Source organism: Plectropomus leopardus, chromosome 10, assembly GCF_026936395.1.
Source record: "Plectropomus leopardus strain MGB_pleo_1.0 chromosome 10, ASM2693639v1, whole genome shotgun sequence".
NCBI classification, from domain to species: Eukaryota; Metazoa; Chordata; class Actinopteri; order Perciformes; family Serranidae; genus Plectropomus; species Plectropomus leopardus.
The window spans coordinates 25,037,748-25,063,257 of NC_142185.1; the positions used below are offsets into that span (position 1 = coordinate 25,037,748).

The following is a 25,510-nucleotide window of genomic DNA, read 5'->3' on the forward strand; positions in this document are numbered from 1 at the left end:
CTTTACTGCACTGAAAGGGGAGTAAATCTTTGGTACTCATCTGAGATTTTGATGTGAAACTTAAGAAAACGACAGACCTGAAGAAAAAAAAACAATAGTTTTATTTCTGATATAAAATAATATGAGCAAAATCATATCAAACAAAAGCAAAAAAAAGTGTCTGACACAGATTTGGCTCTCCTATCACAAGGGGGCAGGACATCCCTGACAGAAAAGCTCCCTCATCATCTGTGTTCGTCACACATACCGACCTTTACCAGGTCATCACTGTTAGTGCCAGGATATTAAAATAACCAAACCCTTAGTGAACGGTTCATACAACTCCCCAGTCTCGTTCAGCACTGACAATGGTTTTCATACCGAAACAAATCAATCTGATCAGGAAGCAATTAGCAGGATAAGTAAAAGCATGTGTTTATTACTTAAGTTAAACTTCTTTTTAACACAGCTGACTTGAGGATAACTGGAAAGAGCTGAGGTGCATGTTTGCATAACCAGACGGAGTGCATTAGATTTCACGATTTAAAGGGGAGCCACACCCAAATTCATACGTTCTTCCTATATGGTCTGAGATGATCCAAAAATATCAGCAAACAAGAACAACAAATCCAAAAACTAGACTACTAAAACTGAATCCTGTGATTTCAACAAGTTTTAAGTCTGTAGCTGCTCAATGGACAATAAATAATGAAAAATTGGCACCCAGGGTAATGTTCTGAGTGTATTTGTACATTTACTGATTTTGTTAAGCTCCTATCCATCATCCATGGACCAGTTCCACACTTATAGTTGATTAAATCACCAAATGGGTCCCAATTTAATATTGTGATTTAAAATGTGTTGCAATCTGCAGTATTGCAATAACAGATATAGCAATATGTTGCAATAACTCAACTTTTTTTTTAAAGTGAAAATTATGTCTCAAAAGGAAAAACTTTGTCAACATCTGTTTGATCTCATTAAGTTTTTAGTCTGTCTCACTTCAATTATTTTAATAACAGCAAACTGTATCTGGTGGACTGAAAAAGCGATTGATTTTACTATTCTAGAAAGCCACCAAATAATATTGTGTATTTGTATATTAATATTTATGATTAAAAAAAACAAAAAAAACACTGACACTTGGTGTCCATGTAGCGATACAATATTGACAGTTGCACACAGTCCTGTCCAGCGTCTATCCGTGGACACGTTGCTACAGTGTTTGTATGTGTAAAGCACAGTGTAATGCAGTGTTATTAACTAATTTTGCTACAGCGACTAACCTGGCTGAAACTGGTAATGCAAAAACATTTTGGTTTTCCAACTTGTACTTGAATGTGGTCAACTCGGGAGTGACGTGACTCCCAGATCCGACTTCTGACTTACAAGGTGACTCAGGTTGGAATGCAGCATTACTTCTCTGGTTTCTGATTTTATTTTAACGAAAAAGTAGCTCATGTTCACAAATATTGATTTAACTGTCCTCAGCTAAGGAAATAACTTATTGGAATAATTAATTAGGTGGTTTTCCCCTTTGACATACAATTATTAGACATCTGGTGGTCTTTGACTGCTGTAAAAGTGCAACATTTTTGGAATGGTCTGCCTTTCATGCCCCTCCTCTCTTAAGCCCCAGGAGAGCTCGACTTATTAATCGAGGCTGAGTAACACTTGTCAACACTTTATGTGCTACTGCTATAAGCAGGATGTCTTCCATTTTAGATCCACGCCCCTCATATTCTCACCAAGTCATCTCACTGAGTGACGGCTGAGAGCCCTGCAGCTCAGCACAGCTACAGTTACAACGCTGATGAAACTACTTGTTTACTTTGGCAGAAAGGCGTCCATGTTTAGGGCCACCTGACTTGAAGTGATGAAGTACGTGATGAACCAGTGGCTCCCGTGCTATGTTTGCTATTCTGTGGCCTCCAGGCTGAGCGAAATATGAATCATATAAAATGTATACCATGAAGTTTGTGGTTATGTGTGTTTTTTGTTCTGGCTGTGTTAGCATGCATGAAATCTCCATATCACTATGTAAAAAATGTATTTCAGAGGACGCAACACTGCAATGTGCCAATGAAACGTTATCATCGGGACATGTCTACCATAATACAGAGATATGATTCAGTTAACTGATTGAATGTGGTAATTTAGTTGTGTGTTAACATCCACTGTTTCCAGGTGTATTATACATCAAGGTGAGACTAATGCAATGTAATAAAACAGGCCTGCAATAAATGTTGTGTAGGTAAAATGTTAGAAACACCTCTAAGTTTAAAAGCAGGTAGGTATTTTACACATTATAAACATACACACACACGCACACACACACACGCACGCAGACACACACACACAGAGGCCCAAAATAAGCACACATGCACAAACAAAACCTATACATATGCATTAACGTAGAGATGTCAGAGTGAGGAGGCTGTCCATACCCACTATAATATCATATTAAGATCTTCTGAATTTTCAATATGTCAATGATGCAATATCTGATCAAATATTCACTGATTTGCAAACATCTCTAAAACAGAAATCTGAACACTGAATCACATCGGAAGCCAGGTTCAAAGTTTTTGTATGATTTTGTCATGATAGATAACAAGGGAATTCTGGATATCTCGTTTTATCTGTAAATCAGAAAATACAGTAAACAGCCATAAAAAAAGATATGAGCAACCTTCAAGTACACTGCAGTCAACTTCCCCACACTACAGATTGTATAGGTTGTGGCTGCTGCTGCTGCGGGAGTGTGAGCTCCGCACGGGGGACAGTTGGTGAGAGTCCACCCAGCAGCACACACACAGTGACAGGGCTAACTGTAAATACTTAACTTTGTCTGTGTTAGTTTGTTGAGACCGTCTCTTGGATTTTAGTTGTTGCTGTGGTTTTAGCTCGTCCTAACTGCTCAGATATTGAACCGACTGTTCACCAGAAACACAGCGCCTCTGCAGACGGCAGCACAGAAAGTTTGCTAATCTTTTCCTAGAATGAGTCCGGTTCAGAAAAAGAGAAACATTGCCGTTGTTCATATTATCATGAAAGCTGTAGGTCGACAGTTATAAAATAATTTTCATACTACACACACACACACACACACACACACACACACACACACACACACACAAACACACACACACACACACACACACACACACACACACACACACACACACACACACACACACACACACACACACAGAAATACATCTGCAAAGTCCATGCACACAAACTTTCATACTGTCCTCGTTGTACAATATAATATACTGTTGCTAAAGACCATTATTGTTTACCTACAATAAAAAGCATTCAAAACTACTTTTTGCACATTTCTTCTACTGTATTAGACTACAAAAGTGATAAATCTGTAAAATATAAAACCTAGATATTCACAAAGGTTTGTGATATCAGGTTGTTCCTTAATGCAAAGTAGATTTGGGGTTTAAAATTCAATCCAGCTGTTTTATTTTAAAGGTTTAGTGAAGTTGGGTCATGTTTTGTTCCCTTTGGAAGTAGAATACACAAAAAGTTAAGACAAGGGTTAAAAATTAAGAAATTAGTGGCTTTTTACGAATCCTTGAGCTGAAATGAAAGAAATGATTCAAATCACCGAAGTCATGTAATGTCAACCTCTGGTGCTATGGCGTGTAACACACTTAGAAACCAAACTAATCCCTTTTGAGGGGGCAAAGCAAAACACCTTTTTCACCAAAATTATCAGCCTTTGCTTTCTGAGCAGCTAAGTAATAAAAGCCTAGCAGCATTACAAAGTGGGGACCGCTACGCAGTCAGCCCCCAGCTGCCACCACACCACGACCCTCGATCCTCCAGCAGCCCCCAGATCTTTCGGATCTGTATTCTGGGACACGATACGAGTTGCCAGAGTGCCACCATGACAGCTGCCATTGCTTTGCGCAGACAGAATTAGTAAGATAAACGAAGCCAGAGACAGAGGGACCCAGTTGTTGTCCAGATATGTGAGATCAGAAGAGACTGCAGCACCCTCTCAGTGAACGGGAACACGAAGGGAAAAAAACAGAGCTAGAAGTAACTTACAAGTTACAGAGACTGGGATTTCCCTGAAATTAATTCAGAAGAGCTGGATTTTATAGTGATGCATCATCAGAAGGGCAGAAGATGGTAATTAAACGTTAGGAAAGAGAGAAATCCCCAAAATGCCCATGATTTCCTAACCAGGCCAGAAAATAAAATTTTTAATATAAAAAGAAAAAAACACTGATCATTAACTTCCTTGAACGGAGTAACATGATCATGCCCTAAACAGAAAATTCGCTTTCCACATTAAAAAAAATGTAATGAGGTGTAATGAGGATCAGAGGAAAGCAGATTGTAGTAATTTTGTACATGTTGGTGTCAGTTTGGTCATTCGTGTGACTGTATACGTAAAAGGCAAACGGAACAAAGAGAAAAGACAAACTTCAGCATCTAAATAAAGTGTCTGGTGACTGCTGGGGTCGAAACATCCCACTAATCTCTGCAGGGATTTAGCGGTCTAGGAACACAACACCCGGCTAAATGACTGAAGATTTGCCATGTCATATATAGACCCACATCACTGCTTTGGCACCGAGCGGAGAAAGAGTGAAAACGAGCACAGGAGGCTTTTAATCATTGTCGTGAATTTGAAATGTCACAGAAAAAAGGGTGTTTTAATGTGGGAAAAAGTAATTCTGTGTCTAAAAAAAATATTTTTTTGGCTATTACAAGAGTTTAACCCTTTGAAACCTGAACAAACTGACATGATCTCTTGATCTCTCTCAAAAACATTGGAAGAAGGCAATGGGCAACAAAAGAAGAAATTACTCAAAAATTAGCACAAAAAAGTTAAAAGTACAAGAAATTTACCTGCAAATTAGTCATTACTACTACTAATACTAATACTACTACTAAGAATAATAATAATAATAATAATAATGATGATGATGATAATGAAATTTGATCTTTAAAAAAGAAAAACAAAGAAAAAAACCTGGAAGACCTGGAAAAAGGTGCTTAAAATTATAATAATTTTGTAACATAGTTTAAAGTAATTTTTTTTTATTTTTATTTTAGATTTCACATTTTTTTAATTTCTAGCAGTTTATGGATATGGATTGTTAACTGCCTTTTTTCTCAAGGTTTTTGAAAGAAATCGCACCAATTTGTTCACAGTTTAAAGGTTGTAAAAGGCATCTAAAAGCAGCACAAGAAAAGTGATGTTGCTCCAGGTTTCAAAGGGTAAATTGCTCTTCTTTTATTCTGGTTTGGTGTTTGGGTCGTCCTATCTGCCTTGATGCATGTTGGGATATATTGAGGAATGTAAAATAAAGAGGTATGTATGGGGGGTTCATACATGTATTTACAGGCATATCAGCTTATTTCTTTAAATCTAAAGTATCTTAAGACAAATGTCCATAATGGGTTTTTCCATAATTTTGTTTTTATTGCTTGTTTTGCTTTAAGAGATCTGAAAATAATCAGTTTCAAATAAACCTGTTGCAAGTTATCTCACTCATCTCTGTCTGGCTGCACAATAAAAGATGGGAGCTCAGGCTGTACCGTCCGCCTACATGCATAAATATATAACTAGACAGTCTAAAGATACACCTCTGAGTTACATCCTAAGCATGATATCTATTTACTTTTACTTTGACATTCATGCAAAAATTAAGTTTTGTGAAAGGATTTTTGTTTATGATTCTGTATACTTTTATTCTGTCTGCCACATAACCATACCTCATGATGTAAAAACCCTGCATAAAAAAAAAACATCTGTTAAATCTTTTAAATATGATACAATAAAATATTTGGGGCAAGTTAAAGTAGCAAGTCGAGGCCAGATGAGGCACATTTTTACGCTACAAATCATTTAATCAGGAAAAATCTTATTATATACCATAGAAGAGTTTTTTGTTTTAGATGGAGGGGCTGTGAGTCTGTAGCTGCAAATGGAGGAAGCATCTCTTTTTTTGTCAGCCCAATCTTAGAACATTTCCAAGAAACACGGGCCAATATTTCCTCGAATCTTATTGAATCAATAAAGTTGTTAGTGTTTGGTGAAGGCCTTCCAGTTGACAGCAGAATTTGATTACTCAAGAAAAATCTATTTTACTTTAGCAATAACACAAGATAACATTATTCCAAAAAAGTAAAATAGCAAGTAAATAAATAAATTAGTATATTATGAAATACAGAAGTCTTGACCATTTCTTGGCTGGGAGCAAAATACTTAAGTTTTAAACATATTTTGGTAATTAGTGAGCTTTGTAGATGGTGGATTTTGTTACCGTTGAAGAGAGCTAAGTTAAGCTGCTGGCTTTAACCTTATATTGAATCATACAGCATGCATGTTATAATTAAATTTCATGACAATCTATCCAATAGTTGGACATTGTACTCATAACCACATATGTGACCCACAGACTGTATAAAATAGTGGACATAGCAATGGTGTTATCAAAAAACAGGTTTATAGCCACTAAAACAAAATGTAATCACTGGAAAAAACTGACTATTTAGATATATATGACTACTTAGAGGTGGGATCCCCATCTAGCTCTGCCCAGGGGCCACTTTTGCATAATAACAGAAGGTCAAGGGCCAGTTAAAGAACACACATTAATCACCATATAACTAAATCATTTATATATTTGCTTGAAAGCAATCTCCATCAACTGAGGCTCTCCGACTGATGATTCAAGCCTCCAACTTTAGAGGGGCAGCTCTAGTAAACCTCTTTTATATCTGACGTAAAATGAAACGTTTTAACATTTGGGCGTATGTGAATGGAGTCGCTTTTAGAGCCAGCCTCAAGCGGCCATTAGAGGAACTGCAGTTTTTGGTACTTCGGCATTTGGCCTAATTTTTCAGCCCCCAAGGTTGCTACTTGTATTGAACAGACACATATACTGTAAGTGTGGAAACTATCTTCTCCTCTAATTCTCTGCAAGAGTATTTCCCAAAGTGTCAAATGATTTTTTTTTGCCTGTAATCTAATGTAGTCTTAAACATCAAATCAAGGCTATGGCAATTTTACACTTGCTAAGCTGCACATATGCCCTATTCCCACAGTAGCAGTCCAAAATGATTCTGTCCCTCTTCATCAGCTCTAATTGTCCATTGGAGACCTTCATTATGAAGCTGCACGTTCTCTAAAGTCAGTTGCTGGGATCCATTTCAACCAGTTTGACGGGCAGTGCAGTGAAGTTCTTCCAGAGGATCATATTGAATCTTGGGTGACCCAGAGAAATTCCAGTCCAATTGGTTGCTGTGGCATTAATGATTAACGGTGCACTAGTGATGACGGGGTCTGCCTGGCTTGACCTTTCCACATGGCTGTATTTGCAGCAGAAGTAAGCGCCAGGCTTTAGCATCACGATAGCCTTGCAGTGCCCAGACAGCTGCACCTTTATCCCCTGGCCCAGCAGCTGAGTTGGAGGCCCAAAGTGGGGGATGGATATCTGTGAGCCAGCTGAGGACAAGCAAGAAGCAAAGGCCGAGAGCTGGAGGGCGAGGACTGAGGGCACATAAGGGCAGCCTGGGCAACATGTGCATAAAATAGACTGGCCCTTGAGATATCAATTAAACCACATGCCTCAAATTAAGCGAACTGAAATAATTGCTTTTTCACGCCTGGGTTAAATACCTAAGTATTATTATCAAATGTCTCTAATGTATACATTGGTATTATGAGAGGAATGTGGTGATGATTTATATTGCTACTCAAGTTTTATGAGGGAAATCTGTCTAGTTTTTAGCTAGAAGTACATTGAGTGCATGAAAGAAAACTTGCCACATGTTCTTAAAGCGGGGTAATCCAATCAATTCTATTCCCAGTCTTGTCCTCTAAACTTGCACAACATCATCTTTTGTCTGGAAAAACTGTCATCTGCCTTCAATTCTGTCCCCTAGTCCAAATGACACAGAGTCCTTTTTGTCCCTGCTGCCCCTTTCAAACTTGTCTGGAGTAACATTCACTGTGAATGTCTCCTTGGGGATAAATAAAGTATCTAATTATCCATGACAGCACTGCTGAGCCTTTATCTACATTTAACTTGAAATCGGAAAAATTCCTTTGGACGATATTTTAATTTCAGTTGGCATTCAGAGAGCAGAGCAGAGCCGCTGTTCCGCTCCCTATTAAATGAGACGCCATGTGCATTTATTCAAGAGGAGCAGCTTAACTTCATTTATTATTTCATTATTTCATTATTTTATAATCTTTATTTATGTTTCATCTGTCGAGTTCATATCGTAACAAAAACTTTTAGTTTTGCTGCAGTGATATTATTGCTCTTACAGAATTATTCTCAGAATATTGCTTGCACATCAAATTAGCCGAATTCTCCATGTAAACAGCAGTGCAGTGCACGATGTGCAGGTGCACCTGGCTTGTAAAGGAAATGGGAGATAACAGTCTGATTGATGAAATTCATATTACATTCAAAATACATCTATGAGTAATTAAGGGACGAAATATAACCAATTCGCTCCTTACTTCATGCCCAGTTTATGCACCATGCAAAAGTGGTTGGAAACGTCCGAAATGCATTTGTGCCCATTGAGTTTACAACCATGCTGTTGCCTGTGTGAGGCTGTACTTCATCACAGCAGTGCTTTGAGCTATATGCTAATATCAACATGATAACATGCTGATGTTTAGCAGGTATATCACCATGTTTATCATCTTAGTTTGCATGTTATCATTCTAACATGTACCTGCTTAACACAAAGTTCAGCTGAAACTGATGGGAATGTCACTAGTTTTTTAGGTATTTCCTTATGAACTAAAGTACTGGACAAATTAAAAAATTGAATCTGATAATGGCGGTAAATAAAAATTCCTCTGGGGACTGTACAAAACACCAGTACAAAATTTTGTGGCAGTCCATCAAATGAATAATTCATACTTCTGCAGGTTTGTGCCAATGCATTCTAATGCGGGCACCTGTTGCATACGGCAGGCATATATAGTGCTGCAGGGATTACGCACAGCTTGTAATTTCACACATGCTTGTTGGGATCAGAACTGTCCAGAACTCCCAGTCCTGGCTGATGTCAAATCAAACTTCTGTGGCATCTGCAGTGTCTGTGCTGCGTGGGGCGAAGTCACATTGTGATGTGCAGTGTGTCTCTGGGGCTCTCTGTGACTCTGCATAAGTTTTTCCTCTTTAGTATAAATCAGGTGTAATACTTATGTAGATATTTCAGTCTGATCCAAAGCGACAGAACCACTGACATCCACTAATGTTGCTAAAAAGAGCTCTTTTTTTTTCCCTTTTTTTTTTTTACACAATGCAACATATATGACCATAAACACATGCAAAGCACACACAGAAACTGACACACTTTGTGAAGCACCAGCTTCTCTAAGGGGGACTATAAATAGAGCACTTGAATCTAGTGACGCATTTTCTCACTGGAGGGTTTCCAGGGACCACCGGGTCAGACAAACCTGTCTCAGACAGGGAGAGGACAGACAAAGAGAGACAGACAGACATATATAGAGACAGATAGACAAACAGGTAGAGAAAGAGAAAGAGGTGGGATGAGGGAGGAAAGAGTTGAAAGAGCATAGGGTTGATGCAGGGTTGATGTAGAGGTGTGAACAAAGAGAGTGTGGTGGCTGCAGAAAATAGAGCTACAATTTTCTAAGAAACCACACAGGCATCTGTCAGTACCCAGCCTGGACACTGTACCCGACACGTTGGAGGTCTGGGATTGAATGCGTATTCCCCTGTGAGGGAAAATATAGGTAGGTAAAGACAGATGAGACACATGAGTAGGGACAAATCTCACGGGACAACCATCTTTGACGTTTGACCCTAAGTGTCCTTTCCATTAACAGCCATAGGAAGACTATGGCATTATGTAACAGTGTGTGTGTGTTCGTGTAATATTATGATAACGATAAGCACAGATAGTTATCTGATGTAAAGAAAACAGCTGTTGAGCAGAATGTTTTTCCACAGGAAGTGGGATGATATGATAAGAAACCCAAATACTAGAAAAATGAAATTTAACCCTTTGAAACCTGAGCAGATTGGCTCAATGTATTTCAAAACACGGGAAGTAGGCGACAAGCAAGAAGAAGAAATTCCAAAAATAATCAGCAAGAAATCTGTAAAAAGTTACAAGAAAATGACTTGAAAGTAAATACATACATATATATATAGTTTTTTTTCTTTTTTTCTGTAAAATAATAAGAAATGTAAACCTATACGAATCATAAATGTAGTTTTCTGGACATTTTTCGACAATCACTGGGTGAGTATGTGAGAGAGTGAACTACTGAGTGACCTTAAAAGGCCACACGTGCTCGCTGGTGACTAAATGAGCAAGTGAAAGGGGTCCTCGGGGTTATCTCTGTGAAGCGCCGCTGTATTTATAGATCATCTCAAAAAAGATCCCCTGCCCCCCCCTTTACTCGCCCTTCCCCTGTTTTCAATTAGCCCCTGATGGGTGGAGTAATGCAATCAGGAGTAACTACAGCTCGCTCGCAGCCTCCTCCCTCAGTCTGCCCCAGACTCCACACAGGCACACACTCCTCAGACAGGAAGGTAAGACCCAGCTCTGTTCAACTGCTCCACTATCCATCCATCCACTCGTCCCATCTTTCCACTCATTCATCCTTTCACTGGTCGTCATTCTTCCATTCTGCGGGACACAGGCGCTCACTGTGATCTCCGGCATCCCCACCCACCTGCTCATGTTCTCCCTCTCTCCACCTGCACAGCACCTTCACTATTTAACCACCTCCTCTTTCTCCCCACTCTCTGTCCTCGTGTCTGTCTCTGAGACAGCATGACTCCTTCATTTTATCATTCATCTCCAAAAAAGAAATGCACAACCCCTGTTGACCCCTGTTAGCGGAGTTCATTTCCACCCTTCTTTCCTCCCTTCTCATCAAGCTCACACTTCCCTTCAGCGAAACTGTGTTCGTAAAGTTGTTAGCTCCTCACTTGTTATTGCCAAGATAGTGGTGACTTCAAGTTAGACAAACTGGTCGTTAGAACTTTATTCGTATTTCAGAACTTTAGTAGCACTTTACAGCTTTTGGGTGAGATGCAGTTCAGTTTAAAATCTTTTTAAAAGCACTTATCATGTGCACAAAAAAGTACCTGTTAATTCATTACAGAAAATAATGGATTTTGAAAGTTCCTGAAAACATCTAGATGAGGAACAGGGGCGTATCTAGGTTTTGAGGGGACTTAGTCCAGGGCCAGGAGGATCCCATCTCTAGGATTTTCTTTTTTTTTTCTAATGAACAAGCTCTATTTTTATGCTTTTTTAAATGCACTCTAGAACCTTATTTACCTTTTAAAATGGTCATTTTTTACTTTCCAGATTAATTATGAATTTGTTTAGAAAAAATAGTTTTTAGTACTTAGTACTGAATATAGAATAATTTATAAATTCTGTCATTAAAATGTATTGAATAGAGTTGGAAAACTTGTTAAATTTGATATGAACGGAATGACGCATTATTCGATTGTGGGATTTTTTTAAAGTTATGATTAGCCCCCTTCTTAATTTTGAAAAATTCTGAATAGTGTATATATTTAGATCCAGGTCTATTTATAAAACAGTCAAGGCTGTAACCTTGGACACCCAGGCCTAATGACACAGCTGATAAGTAGTATAGTATATACAGTATGTATACAGTTGCTTGTAATTTTGCAGTTGGTGGAAGGGTTTAGGTTGAATTGCAAACTTTTATCTACATTGCATTTACTGTCAGTGCGAACTGAGATCAATTTAGAGTTTAATTCAATTTAACATTTTATTTAATTATTCACTTACACGGCTATTATAAGTGGCTGCTGTCTGTACTGATGTAATCGATTTCTTCCAAAATTGTTGCTCTGAGGAGTAGAAAACAGTTTAGAGGTTTAGATAGTACGTATTTATGTTTTGCATTTGTTTTCACGGTTGGATGAAATTTAAAGACTTAAGACACCTGAAAAAAATTGTAGGGTTACTTAAATTTGTCATGATACATTCATCTACTAGAATTCTTTGGAAAAACTGGAAAATAACTGAAAACACAAGAGGCTTCTTAACAAAATGCAGTAAAAGTTGATTGTCCAGATGAAAACAGTGCCTTGAATTAAGCACTGGAGCTTTCTGGGGATAGACCAGGCTGCACGGTGGTCAAACTTGGCGTTGAGCTATTTGTACTGGGAGACTCCCAGCATCAAAGACACCCCAGAAGCTGGGAAACAGCTGCATGACGTGTCTGAATAGCTGAAGGTTTTTCTGGGGGTGGTTGAGATTATCCTTTTTGTATTTTTAGGAGTCAGATAAATCCATATATAAGCTAGGTGAGTCATGCTGGGAGCAATAGACAATGAAGGAATGTAGGGAGGGGTTCAGAATAACTCGAGCAGAAAGGACGAGCAGATTACACGTCTCAACTTCAGCCATATAAAAGATACTAACCTCAACAAGAGGTCACGGAGCTCATTTTGGACCACTGAGGAATACCCACTGATCATAAATAGATGAAGGGGAAGAGGTTCTGACAGTCTAAGAAAAATAAAATGGCAAGGTATGGCGAGGTAGGGAGGTCTAATGAAAAACAGGAATGTGAGAAATAAAGAAAAGAAGGAGATTGTATAGTAATGTTTAAAAGAAAATTTTAGTAATTTTAGGTTTTATAGCTTGCTAAAATGTCTGAATCTTTGTGGAGGAATCACTGGACATATAGGCATATGTATAGTGCAAACAAAAAGTCTGGGGTCGTATTAGCCTTTGAAAGTTGAGCAAATTGATTTGATTATGTTCAAAAAGATGGGAAGAAGGCAATGAGCAGCAAATGAGCAGCAAAAGAAGAAATGAACCAAAACTTAGCAAGAAATTAGCATTTACCTGAAAAAATTGCTTTAAAAAAAAAAACAAGGAAAAAAGTATTTAAAAAAAAAGGAAATGGCCAGGATAGAGTGCTTAGAATTATAATAATATATACATAATAATTTCTTAACACAATTTTAAATATGTAATCATCATCATTATAAATGGTTTCCCCTTGATTCTTTTCTTTTTTCCCCTTGACATTTTTCTTTTGATATTTTTCCCAGCTTCTTTCCCTAAACATTTTTTCCCTAACTTTTTTCTGTTTTCTCCTACACATTTTCCCTTTTTTCTTTCCCTATATATTTTTCCCAAGCTTTTTTGCCTGGACTTTTTTTCCATAGCTTTCTAAAAATAATTCTCTAAATGTACAAATTTCTTGCAATTTGCGGAAGATTTTTACCAAGTTGCTCATTGCCTTTTTCCCCATATTTTTGTATGAAATCGCACCAATTTGCTTAGAGTTCAGAGTGCTTGAGAAAAGCATCTGAAAGCAGCACAAGTAAAGTGATGTTGCTCCAGGCTTCAAAGGAGTAAACGCTGTATGTACTGGGACACTGGACACCTTTATATCCTCTTTCTTCATACCTTGTATCATCCATACCATTCATAAAGACGCACACACTGTACTCAGATATAAAGCCTACACTGTCCCCGGTCTACAGAGAGTAAGAGTATTTAGCCACAGGTGGGATAACCAGAGGGCTTAAAAGGCCGACCACAAACAGCTGCATATTGTGAGCAGCCATTATTACAAGTGCCATTCAAACCCACTTATGCACCGACGTGTGCACACACACAGACACACACATGCAGGATGACAAGGGATACAGTGATCTGGTGCTGACAGCTGGACGTGAGGTGATGGATGGATCAGTGTACAGCAGCGGCATGGTGAGCGTTGGTATGCAACAGGGCGAAAGTTGACTGTCTCTAAGCAGGACTGATAGGGGTTATTTATATCCTCCTCATCTGTCACCTTCTGGTTCTGACACCGAGAACAAAATGAAATACTGCTGAGAGATAGGAGGAAGAGATGAAAGGAGGAAATATGCAAGACAGAAAAAAACTGTAATGTGAAGGATTTTAATACTGAACATGTCCCAGAAAACATTAATTGCTTGGAATTTAAGATCTTTAAGAAATTGCTATCTGCTAAGTGTCGATGTCACTGAACGGATGTGTTTGAGTAGCAAAAAGACAAAAACTGTTATAGAAGCTTTTGTAAAATATGTTTTTTTTGTCGTATTTACTTTAATTTGTAGAAAAATAAGGTTCCTCTGGCTCCTTCTAGTGCTTCTTAAGGGTTGGCAATAATCTGCCATCCATAACAGATAAGTAAACAGAGGAGGCCCATCAATGAAACGCTTGCTTTCACTTCCACTCCTCCTGACTCTGATTTTTTTTTTTTTTGCTCAGGCATAGCGGACAGATGTTTAAAGAGCACCGAGAGGAGCCAGAGGAACATGTTTCTATTTTAACATGGAGGTCTATGGGGATTAACTCACTTTTGGAGCCAGCTTCAAGTGGTCATTAGAGGAAGGGCAGTTGGCACTTTTGCATCAGCATCATTTTTCAGCTTTAGAGGTTACCACTTGGTTTTAATATTACTTTAAATGACATTTAAGACAATTTTTTCTTGGAAACACTTAAAGTGACTATTTCCAAGTCGACACATGGATGTCAGTTCAAATTGTACAGTAAAATGAAATTACACTGTGCTTACCGCTGTACACAGAAAATGAACTAACTAGCAGGGTGGCTATCAAGTCCTTTGCTAAACGATGTAGACTCATTGCATGATTTTTGTGTAGAGAAGTCAATCACTGGAGAAGACGAAGCTGTTTCATTATTTGAAACTAACCAGATGTGGGAGTCCATCACACATAAGTCACATACTTCAGACAGAATACTTTCTCTCCTCTCACTTCCTGTGTCTTTTTATGTGTCCCTTTGTCTCACAGGTGAGTGACTCCAGGTCAAAATGACCGAGCGCTACGATTGCCACTACTGCAAGGAGTCCCTGTTTGGGAAAAAGTACGTTCTGAGAGAGGAGAATCCCTACTGTGTGAAATGTTACGAGAGCCTGTACTCCAACACCTGCGAGGAGTGCAAGAAGCCCATTGGCTGCAACACCAGGGTCAGAGATGTCCCGATACAGACTGCACATATGAGCTGATAATTATCACCAAAGTCGGCTCATCTAACTGTCCATGTTATGCTCTTCTAGGATCTGTCGTACAAGGACCGCCACTGGCACGAGGAATGCTTCATGTGCTTCCAGTGCAAGCGCTCGCTGGTGGACAAGCCGTTCTCCACCAAGGATGAAAAGCTCCTCTGCACTGAGTGCTACTCCAACGAGTACTCCTCCAAGTGCCACCAGTGCAAGAAAACCATCATGCCGGGTAGGAAAAAAGCCACAAAGACAACATGTTTGTGTTAAGCTGATACCAACAAAACAGACAGCAAAATCCAATTTCTGACATGAAAACATCTGTTAAACTGTAAGTATATATCTACAGCTAGTCACAATAATGCATCTGTGATTGGTTTACACAACTGTCTTCAATATAAAAGCTGCCGACTGAGTCTCTTACATTATTTGTCACAATAAATCAGTGAACTTATTGTAGGGCAGGTGTGTACAGCAGCGGGTCAGGACGTGTCTGTTGGAGCACCATGTAAATATAAAGCCTTTCTGTCTGTTTTAAAGCCAACAACAAGAGTTTCACTGTTTTTTAACTGCTTGACAACACCACCTGTTCCTCTGAGCCAGGGCTTCACAAAGCTGTGATTGAGGGCCACACAGGAATACTGCACACATAAAACAAAATATATTTTCTCACTTCCACACTAAACTGCCAAGTTGTTCATCGAAATCACTAACTTTAGACATCACAAGCACTGATGACTGAAAGTAACTCCAGCTGTCATTCCTAATATGACAAAACACAGGCCAGAGATATAATTGCTTTTTAACCACGTTTGCAAAGACAACCAGCTGCGCTGTGAACAGAGACGTTCACTACGTGTGTTACTGGAATATTCCAGTTGAGAGCAGACCAGAAAACTCAGACTGCATTGAACTTCCAGATTTGCATAGGCGCCATCACAGATCATATGTAAGGCCTCTGAATCAAGCACATTGTGACAATAATGAGTACGCACTTTACGCTGACCCCACTGTAAGGCTGCCTTCTTCCAGCCTTAACTTAAAGGTTAAAATAACTAAGGGCTATGGGTAATAAAAGCACGGGGACGTCTTCTCTGTTTCACAGCATCTCTGATATCACTCCACAGAAGGTGCACCACATTATTAAGATTATCGACCAAATAAAATAAAACTTCCCAAAAATAAATCTCCATTTGTTGCATCTTGTGTACACTTAGTTAATTTCTGAGGAGGTGCACAACCAACGCTCCAAATGAACATGAGATACCCAAGGTGGCCATCATGCCCGTGCAAATGCATTTAAATCAGGTTTCTCTCTTTCACTAACTACATTCAATCCTTTACTTTGTGTTCCTCTGAAGGCTCCAGGAAGATGGAGCACAAGGGGAACAGCTGGCACGAGACCTGTTTCACCTGCCAGAGATGCCAGCAGCCCATCGGCACCAAGAGCTTCATCCCTAAGGACAATCATAACTTCTGTGTGCCCTGCTATGAGAAGCAATTCGCCATGCAGTGTGTGCACTGCAAGAAGGTGGGACACTCCATGGGAACTGATTTTCAGAATCGCACTCAATTATTCCCCATTTTCAATCAAAGAACCACCATTACACCTGTGTAGGCAACAAAAATGTTCGAAAATCTTTGTTTTGTGTTATCAGCCAATCACCACCGGCGGGGTGACCTACCGTGACCAGCCCTGGCACAAGGACTGCTTCCTGTGCACCAGCTGCAAGCAGCAGCTGTCTGGCCAGAGGTTCACCTCTAGAGATGACTTTGCCTACTGTCTCAACTGCTTCTGCAACCTTTACGCCAAGAAGTGTGCCTCCTGCACCACCCCCATTAGCGGTAATCACAATTTCTCATCTTATGGGCCTCCCTGAATGTAAGATGAATTGTTGATAGGATGTTTCTCAGTTATTTCGACTTCACTTTCAGGCCTCGGAGGCAGCAAGTACATTTCCTTTGAGGAGCGCCAGTGGCACAATGACTGCTTCAACTGCAAGAAGTGCTCCGTGTCCCTGGTTGGCCGTGGCTTCCTCACTGAGCGTGATGACATCCTGTGCCCAGAGTGCGGAAAGGACATCTAAGTCAGTCTAAGGGACGACGGATACTTCTGATTGGATGACGACGATATGATAGAGATAAATACTATGAGAGCACAGAGCGTAGCATCCATAGCATCTTTACAGCCTAGCATTACAATGAAATGTACATTGATTTATGCCATAATACAAACTACTAACAGTGTTATATGAATTTAGGAATTTTGTTTAATTAAGTTAAATATTCACTCTGAGAAAAAAAGTTATCACTAATAAAACTGTAAAGATCTTTGCTTATGAAATGCAACATACTGCAGATAAACACTCTATGAAGCATTTTAAAAGACTATCTTCTTTGAAGTGTAACATTAATTACCGCTTCGTGCATGGACTTGCTTGTTGCTGTTATTAGTGGAGATTTTGTGAATGAGTTCTGCTGTTACCAATTAAATATTTCAAGACTGCGTCTCGACTCTTATAATTGCTAACTGTAGCTGTGCATGAAATCACAAATTTTACTTTGGCTGGCCATTTAGTTTACAAACGGTAAGCGACAGTTCCTGCACAGTGCTCCTGTAAACGTCATCACAGCCAACACAAACAGGTGGTGATGCTAAAGTCATGCTACCGTTGTGTAGTTCATTTATAGCCTAATTTTTAGCTTTTCTGGGGATTAGATTTAAGCTAAAAATCTTGAAAATAGTATGTATTTATGAAGATTATCTCACTGAACAAAACGTGCAAAAATAATAAACTTGAAATCACATTAATTTAATAATTATTCATACAAAAAAACCCAACAGAAAACCCTTGGTAGTAAATAATTTCGACTGGCAACTTTCGAGCAAGAAAATATCAAAAAATTCAATACAAGTCTGCATTTGCATTACGCGGCTTTATGTTCAATTCTGATTTTGTTCCTCCCCAGATCTGACCTTTCTGCCTAAACTTTTCACATTCTTTAACCAATTCATATCTGATATTGGCACGAATGAATCTCAGCCCTAAAACACCTCATATGCCGCCAGTGATGTCACACCTACGCGTTTTAACAAACATCACATTTGTGAAACAGTCATTTGGTGGAAAAATGAATGACAGTGCCGCAAGCCTTACGTCCCAAATTATCACCACAGCAGTGAAGTCCAGTGACTTTAATCTGCTTATTAAAGCCAGTGAATATTTGCATATTTATCTGATTTATGACCCAACATGAAAGCAGCCCAGATCTGTTTGGAAAAAAACTATTGTCTGTGTCGATACTACACTAAAAGTGTCAGAGCAAAAAAACAAAAGCAGTTTTTGTCATTTGTCATAATGTGAACATAAGCCAAGGACCTCTTCAGAGGAATTTATATTTCCTTAATTTTTACCACAATTTCATTTAAGAGTACATAAAGTACTGAATAAGTCACAATACAGACATATCAGACACGGGTCACAAAGCTGCTGAATTTTCTACTGTAATCAAAATCAACGAGATGATTCATTATATTGAGACAATTTATTTTAAAAAATTGCTGGTACAAACATGACACTGGATTTGAGAATGGATTCAAAAATGCTCTGTGAATCTCTATTCTGTGTGTTTCTGATGAACTCTCCATCTGTTTCAGAGACAAAGGCCGCTGCAAAGTCCAAATGTATCCGTAACTTCAGAATAAATATACTTCAAAAAGACAATATTCCTGGTTTAGTTCATATTCCTTCTCTTTTGTCTGAGTTATGAAAGATGATATTCAACCGTCTGAATGTTATTTAGCAGTGGGTTATTGTTTCTGATCCAGCTGTGGAAGAAAATCATTTAATCTTCATGTTTTATGGAAAATACGTACAATACCACACTACACTAATGTTTAAAAACCCTGAACAACTTGTGAAACAGCACCGAGGCCAAACCTCAGTGGAATGGAGCTGATGAGAAGAAGAATTACAGCTATTACTGGCTCGAACACACACACAGCTTCTAAAACGCCACGATCATCATCACAGATCGTCATCTGACTTTGACACAAATGCTGGAGACAACCAAAGTTTAGGATGGTGACTGATGGACATATCTGTCTCTTCATTCAAGTTAGGGTCACGCTAACAGAGCGCATCAGGAATGAGTCCCAAAACCCGGACGTGAGTTAGCACAGAATTCACCGTTCACTCGTCCTGCAGTCAATCATTTTTTTGGTTAGTTGTCTATAGTTAACACAAGAGTGAGAGATTTTTACGTTTTGTTCTACAACATGAAGTACGTCAGTAAATACCAAACTCATTCATTTTGAAGCTGTTACATGTCTTAGGGTGTTTTTACAATGGGTCAGTTTCAGCCCAACAAGCGGACTCAGACTGATGGCAGCACTTTTTGCGTATGTCTTAACACCTCTGGAGGTGATTTGCTTTATTTGTGCATCCTAAACACACAGTGCTTTGGGCTTGTTTTGTTCTTTGCCATCATTTTTCTTTCAGCCCAAATCACATTACTGTGCTAGGACGCTCGAAAAAAACACACAGACGGAACCATTTCGGTTGGTACGGCTAGCAAGAAGGAGGATAAGGAGGAGATTGATTCGCGGAAGATACTGCAGATATAATGGCAAACACATCAAACGCCAACAGTCTGCAAAGCACAGAAACATGACGGTTTTCCTCCAGTTTTCAATATGAAAACAAGGTTTTGTGAGCACACAAGTGCAAAAAACTACAGCAAAAGTACTTTACGACATGCGATTTTCCACTTTTCTCCTTCTCCCTCAGTTTAATAATACATACTACATCTGCTGTCACTGCAGACTTTACTCCAGTGGTTCAAACTGGTTCAGTGTGAACAGAAAGGAGACTGAGAGACAACTGAGTCCTCTTTCAAATGACCTGAAAATGTGAACACAAAAAGAACTGAGTTACTTTTCTGTTAGCCCACTTTTTGGTCCACTTTAAGAGGACTGAGTACAAGAGGGGAATATGTGAAAACAGACTTTAAGAGGGCGGTTGCTATTTGCTAAATAAGACTACAGAGGTTGCGTTGTTTATTACGGAATATTATGCAGGATCTTCTTTCACAAATGTATGGACTCGTACAAATCACTCTTAATGATCACTTATACGCCACCAGTAGGTGTGTGGTGATGTAAGTATCTGCAGATACTCTGCACACTGTATTTGCTTATATTGCTGTGTTGTGATGTTCCTGCAGACAGTGTGCAGATGAGGGCAGGACTTTAGAAAAAGGTAGCGATCAAGTGCCAGACCGTACGTAACATGCATCCAAAGTGAAAATGAAAATCAATCAAAATTTGCAAACGTAGCGAACGAGAGTGAATCTAGGGTTGGCTTTCACTTCCACTGGTGATAGTGTTTACAAACAGTGACTGACGATTCCTGCATAGTTGACCTTTAAACCTCATTACGCCGAACACAAACACTTGGTGGTGTTAATGGTAAAGTGCGACCATTGTGTAGTTTGTTTTTAGCTTTTCACTTCTGGCAAGAACATTTATGCTTTAAAAACCATAAGCATTGTGTTCATTTGTGAATATTATCTTGCCGAACAAAGTTTTATAAATGTTTGTTTACCACAGTTTATTGTTTTAAATAATCCAAATTTCCAATGGAAAAATCCCATAGCCTTTTTGACGAGGGAACCAGGGGGATGTTAACTTCCAGGCTGGCCTACAAAAAAAGTTTCATCCCTGCAGCACTTTATTACAAAAATTTTAACAAAAACCTGGGAATAAACTCACTCTTTCACCTTCAGAAACCAGTACTGGAGGCCCTTTGACCTAAAAATGATTGGTGCTCAGAAATAGAATATCAACAACTGTATTTCCGTAAATGGCAATTCAGAAAATAAAAGCAGTGTTACTTGTTTTTGTCCGTGTGGGACTTGAGGAGTGTTGCTGATCATCGATGGTAAGGGCACTTGAGGTTGCGGAAGCTCGTGACTTCAGCAGCAGGACGATCCTCGGAGCACCGCCTCGTCTTGTCAGAGCTCAGAGCTGAGCGAGAGCTGTGAAGCGGCCTGGACACACAGCTAACAGGGTTTTCACCCCTTTTGTCATGTAATTATTGGGAGAAAAGTGATGAGGAGAGCACAGATACTGGGCAACAACATTTGGTTGGAGGGGGCGTGGTCCTTCAGAACCTGAGTTCCCATCAGGTCTGTGTGAATCGGGGTCAGAGGTCAAGGCCATGTGACATGCTGGATCTTTTTCTTCACCTCTGGAGACTTCATGGCACCCTGAGGAGACGGAGGACGAGACACCGACAGATATTACAAACAGCGGTCAGACAAATCAGTGCCACATGTAATGTAGTGTCTTGAGTTTTCTGTTTTGCACAGAAACATATTTCAGTTACAAAGAAATTATTTTCCTTTCTGACAGATTTGGACTCCCATGATTTGATTTGTGGAAATTTGGAGCCGATCCGAATCACCGGCCTGATAAACAAATTATTTTCACTGTGGTCAGAGCTTTGCGCTCTGTGTGTGCTCTTCTAATAAACCAGTGGATTTAGAAGAATTTTCTATTTTTAGTTGGTTTTTTTTGCACAGAAAATGTTTGACATACAAGAACACATTTTTTCCGTACAGTTTTGCCCCTTCATGATTTGATCTGTGTTTTAATTCTTTGAAACTGAAAGAACAGTTGTTTTCATCTTCATTTACATCGTTATAATTATCTGTATCTTTCTATATGTGTGGTTATTTCCTTTAGTTAAATTTGAAATCAATTTAAATGAAATTATTTATTATTATCATTATTATTGTTATTATTGGTGACTGCAGTTGTCTTTTCGGTATATAGCATATCAAAGAATCATCTGTATTGTAAAAGTACAGTAAAAACACTGACTATTTTACACATTTTCCTTTAGTGACGCAGTAAAAAAACGTGTAATGCATAACCGAGGTGACATAAGAAAAAGTTCTTACCGAGCTGTTTGCTTCTCGTTTGAGGTTTGCCATGTCCTGATGAATGGATGAGGACGAGGAAGACGTGTTTCCAGAAAGCTTGCGGATTGGGTTGGACAGGTTTGCAGCAGGAGGAGGTTTTAACCTGTCAGTGAGTCCTGCTGACACACCAGTTCCCTCTGGTTTCCTTACTTTTAATGGGCCAGAGTGAGACGAACTGCCATCAAATATAATTAGAGGCCTTTTCCTATTGTGGTCGTTACTGGAACTGGAAGTTACCAAACAACAACAATCAATCAGTGACACTAAAATGGATGAAACTCACGCTGATGGCTCTGTTTTCAAACAGGTGCACACGGAGAAGCACTGCTAGGCGCTGCACTTTTTCTGAGGCACACTGGGATTATTCCATCGCCTGTGCCTGTTCTGTATTTCGGTGACTCGCACCGTGTTGCCGTGGGAGGAGGCAGACAACAGAAATGACTGTGTTTTGTGCTGCCCACCTGCTCGGAGCAGGTCAACTGCACAGGCAACAAAGCGCACCTGTGCTCTGTGAAGCCTTTGAATTGTTGAAGGAACGTCACACAAACACCTTTAGTCATGTTCGAGTTTCTGTTTCACACAGAAAAAGAGGTTGGTGATTAAGTTGTCAATGCCTTCGAGGCAGAATAAAGAGCAGAGTGATTCTTCTGAGCAACTGTGAGCCACAACAGCAACCTGTACCTCTTCACACAGCCGTCTGATTACTCACATGTGATTCACCGGTTAGATTTTAGGGATTTATAAAACCAAGAAAAACACAACACAAAATCCCAACCTGTGGGATGACATACCCACCTTTTTTAAAAGATATTTTTTAGGGCTTATTTGCCTTTAATTTACAGGACAGCACAAGTGTGAAAGAGGGAGAGAGAGGAGGAAACATTCAGCAAAGGGCCGAGGCTGGAATCGAACCGGCGGTCGCTGCAGCGAGGACACAGCCTCTACACATGCTGCACATATGTTGCACATACTGAGCCACCGGGCGTCCGATGGCCAGTTTTTAGACTTGCAAAGAAGAGGAGTGCACCGATTTAGGTGTGCTACTTGTATTGACATGTACCCCGAGTATCTGAAGTAGTATTATGTGGCAATTCAGACTTCACAAATTCAAATTTGAGAAGGCCTACTAATAAAAAAAATGTAAATCAAGGCATTTTAAGGACCCACAGGCACCCTGCACTGGGTAGTTTGTGAATTTCCTAGCAGGGATCAATAAGTTTAAGCCTTTTTTTATTTCTTGGCAATATTCTTACTGTATATGCAAATATATGCAGGGGAGTGAAAAGTGCTGTATATTTCTCTCTGAGGTAGAAAGTGGCAGAAATTTAAAAAAAAAACTACAAAGCTCACAAATTTGTACTTACGTACTCGAGTAAAAGCACTTAGTTGCTTTCCAGCACTCACTAACTGCCCGTTAAATCACAGCACTGTCCCCCACAGTGTCCCCCAGTGTCCCCCACAGTGTCCCCCGGTACCTGTCTGTCCGGTGTCCGGCCGGCGTCTGCCTCCCCCGGCTCCTCTCCATCCTCCGGCCCCAGCGGCTGTCCGGTAAGGTCCTCTGCGGCAGCGGGATGACATGTCGGAGGTAGAGCTCTGTAAGCCGGTCCCGGCTGTCGCAGCCTCCGGTGCTGACGTGTTTCTGGTTCACACAGAAACAACTTTTAGTTTGTTGGTGACAAACATGAATCTGATGCTACAGATGACCGATCACACACGCAGTTAGCCGGCATGCTAACACAGCGCTGTTCTCCTCTAAGCAACTCATTAAACGACACTTTCTGCACTCATTTCTTCACATTAACCCACCTCGCTTAAGATTAGGTGCATAAAATCCTGAGACAGCAGCTCTGGGTGCAGTAAAACATCCACATCCGAGGTACCGACAGCGTTTCCATCCTGCCCCGTGAAAGTCGCCATATTGGATGCTAATCTCTTCCCAGGATGCACCGCGTCACAACAACACGGCATGTTTCAGAGCTGATGCCGGCACGTTTTTGCGATTATTTAGGGAAAAACATCACTTTTTTTTCTTTTTTAAATCAGAGATGAACAATGGTGGGTTGACACTTTAAAATTCCTTTAAAATGATGTGGAAAATATGAGCTGCGGGATCAGCGGTGTTCGTAATTATGGTAATTGATCATAAAACATAATAAAATTCCTTTTAAATAATGTGGAATGATTTGTTGGACCAAATTAATTTTTTCACTAGTAAAAAACGTGTGTTCATAATAATGGTAGCTGCATACAACACTTTAAAACTCCTTTTAAGAAATGTGTAAAACTTGTTTTTTATGAGGAATCTATTTTTTTTTTTAAAAAAGTGTGTTAATAAATATGGTATTTAAATACTTAGTTACCATAATTCTGAACACAAGTTTTTAAGTTGATAACCCATACAACTTCATTTGGTCCAACTAAGGTTTTCCACATTATCTAAAAGAAATTCTAAAGTGTTATATAGGCCTACTTAATTACCATATTTCTGAACACACATTTTAAAGTTAATTAGGCCTACTCATGAAAATAAAGTTGTTCCAACATTTTTTTTTCACATTATGTAAAAGAAATTTGAAAGTGTTAACTATTCAAAACATTTACTTAGACTAAGGCGCTGGTATATAACACACTGTAAAAAATACTCCAATACCAGTAACTTGTCCTGCATTTATACCTCACTAAACGCGTTCAGAGCCACAAAAAATATCGTAATGTTGGATTTCTACCCCAAATGTGATTTTGTGTTTTTTCCACTGTCTATTTTTAATGAACAAAGAATCTTAAGAAACCCCCTAATGGTAAATATCACAATAAATAATCTCAACAGACCCTTTTTTCAACTTTTATGAATGGTAAACTCATATCACTGACTATACTGATGCTTCAAAACTAGGGATGCACAAAAATATTGGCACATTTAAAATGAGACATCAGAATCAACCAACATGGTGATTTCTGACAATATGACAAACCATTATTTTTATTTATTTATTCTTATTGATTAAGTGAAAATGTTCAAAACATCAACCTTATGCTGAAGCATCTTATTTTGCACAATGAATGAACTGAAAAGCATCGTATTTTATGTCTCCATCTGCTGGTGTGCCATCACGGTAAGAGAATGCATAATATATATTCTAAAGAGGAGACTTGATGATCATTAAAATTAGGTAGGAAAAAAAGTGGACATATCGATATCCGCATCGGTTATCAGCCAAATGAGTACTTATATATTGGTGTATCGGATATCGGCAGGAAAATAAAAAATCGTGCATATCTATTAAAAATACTTTTAAGGGAAGTAAATGTCTGATCTGCCGGCACTAAAATTAAAAATCTGCCCCTGCCAGCTGGACTGAAAAAACTAGAGGACCTTGTGTTTCTTGTCCTGTCAGATCCTGCAGTGCTCTCGCATCTCAGTAAATTAGCATTTTTTTTGGTTAGTTTACAGCAGTTTGTACTAAAAAAAAATTAGACCCAAATAGAATTATCTTATAACGTCATATC

General features: G+C 39.2%; 2 protein-coding genes across 3 annotated transcripts; one reads left to right on the forward strand and one right to left on the reverse strand.

Annotated features, from left to right (window-relative positions):
* Positions 1 to 10,424: 10,424 nt before the first annotated feature.
* On the forward strand, positions 10,425 to 17,522 carry fhl2a (four and a half LIM domains 2a). Of its 2 annotated transcripts, none has more exons than XM_042494484.2 (6): positions 10,425 to 10,550; positions 14,808 to 14,983; positions 15,074 to 15,248; positions 16,378 to 16,547; positions 16,675 to 16,861; positions 16,952 to 17,522. In XM_042494484.2, the coding sequence occupies exons 2-6, from the start codon at positions 14,828 to 14,830 to the stop codon at positions 17,101 to 17,103; spliced, it is 840 nt and encodes a 279-aa protein (XP_042350418.1). In that variant the 5' UTR covers positions 10,425 to 10,550; positions 14,808 to 14,827; the 3' UTR covers positions 17,104 to 17,522. The 2 variants fall into 2 exon arrangements, with proteins under 2 accessions (XP_042350418.1, XP_087939495.1); XM_088083369.1 differs by lacking the exon at positions 10,425 to 10,550 and adding an exon at positions 14,410 to 14,430.
* Positions 17,523 to 18,547: 1,025 nt separating this feature from the next.
* On the reverse strand, positions 18,548 to 23,969 carry tslig2 (tRNA splicing ligase complex subunit 2). Its single transcript, XM_042495150.2, has 4 exons — positions 23,810 to 23,969; positions 23,479 to 23,642; positions 21,983 to 22,229; positions 18,548 to 21,286 (listed from the first exon to the last, which is right to left on the reverse strand). The coding sequence occupies exons 1-4, from the start codon at positions 23,918 to 23,920 to the stop codon at positions 21,230 to 21,232; spliced, it is 579 nt and encodes a 192-aa protein (XP_042351084.2). The 5' UTR covers positions 23,921 to 23,969; the 3' UTR covers positions 18,548 to 21,229.
* Between the last annotated feature and the right edge of the window lie 1,541 nt (positions 23,970 to 25,510).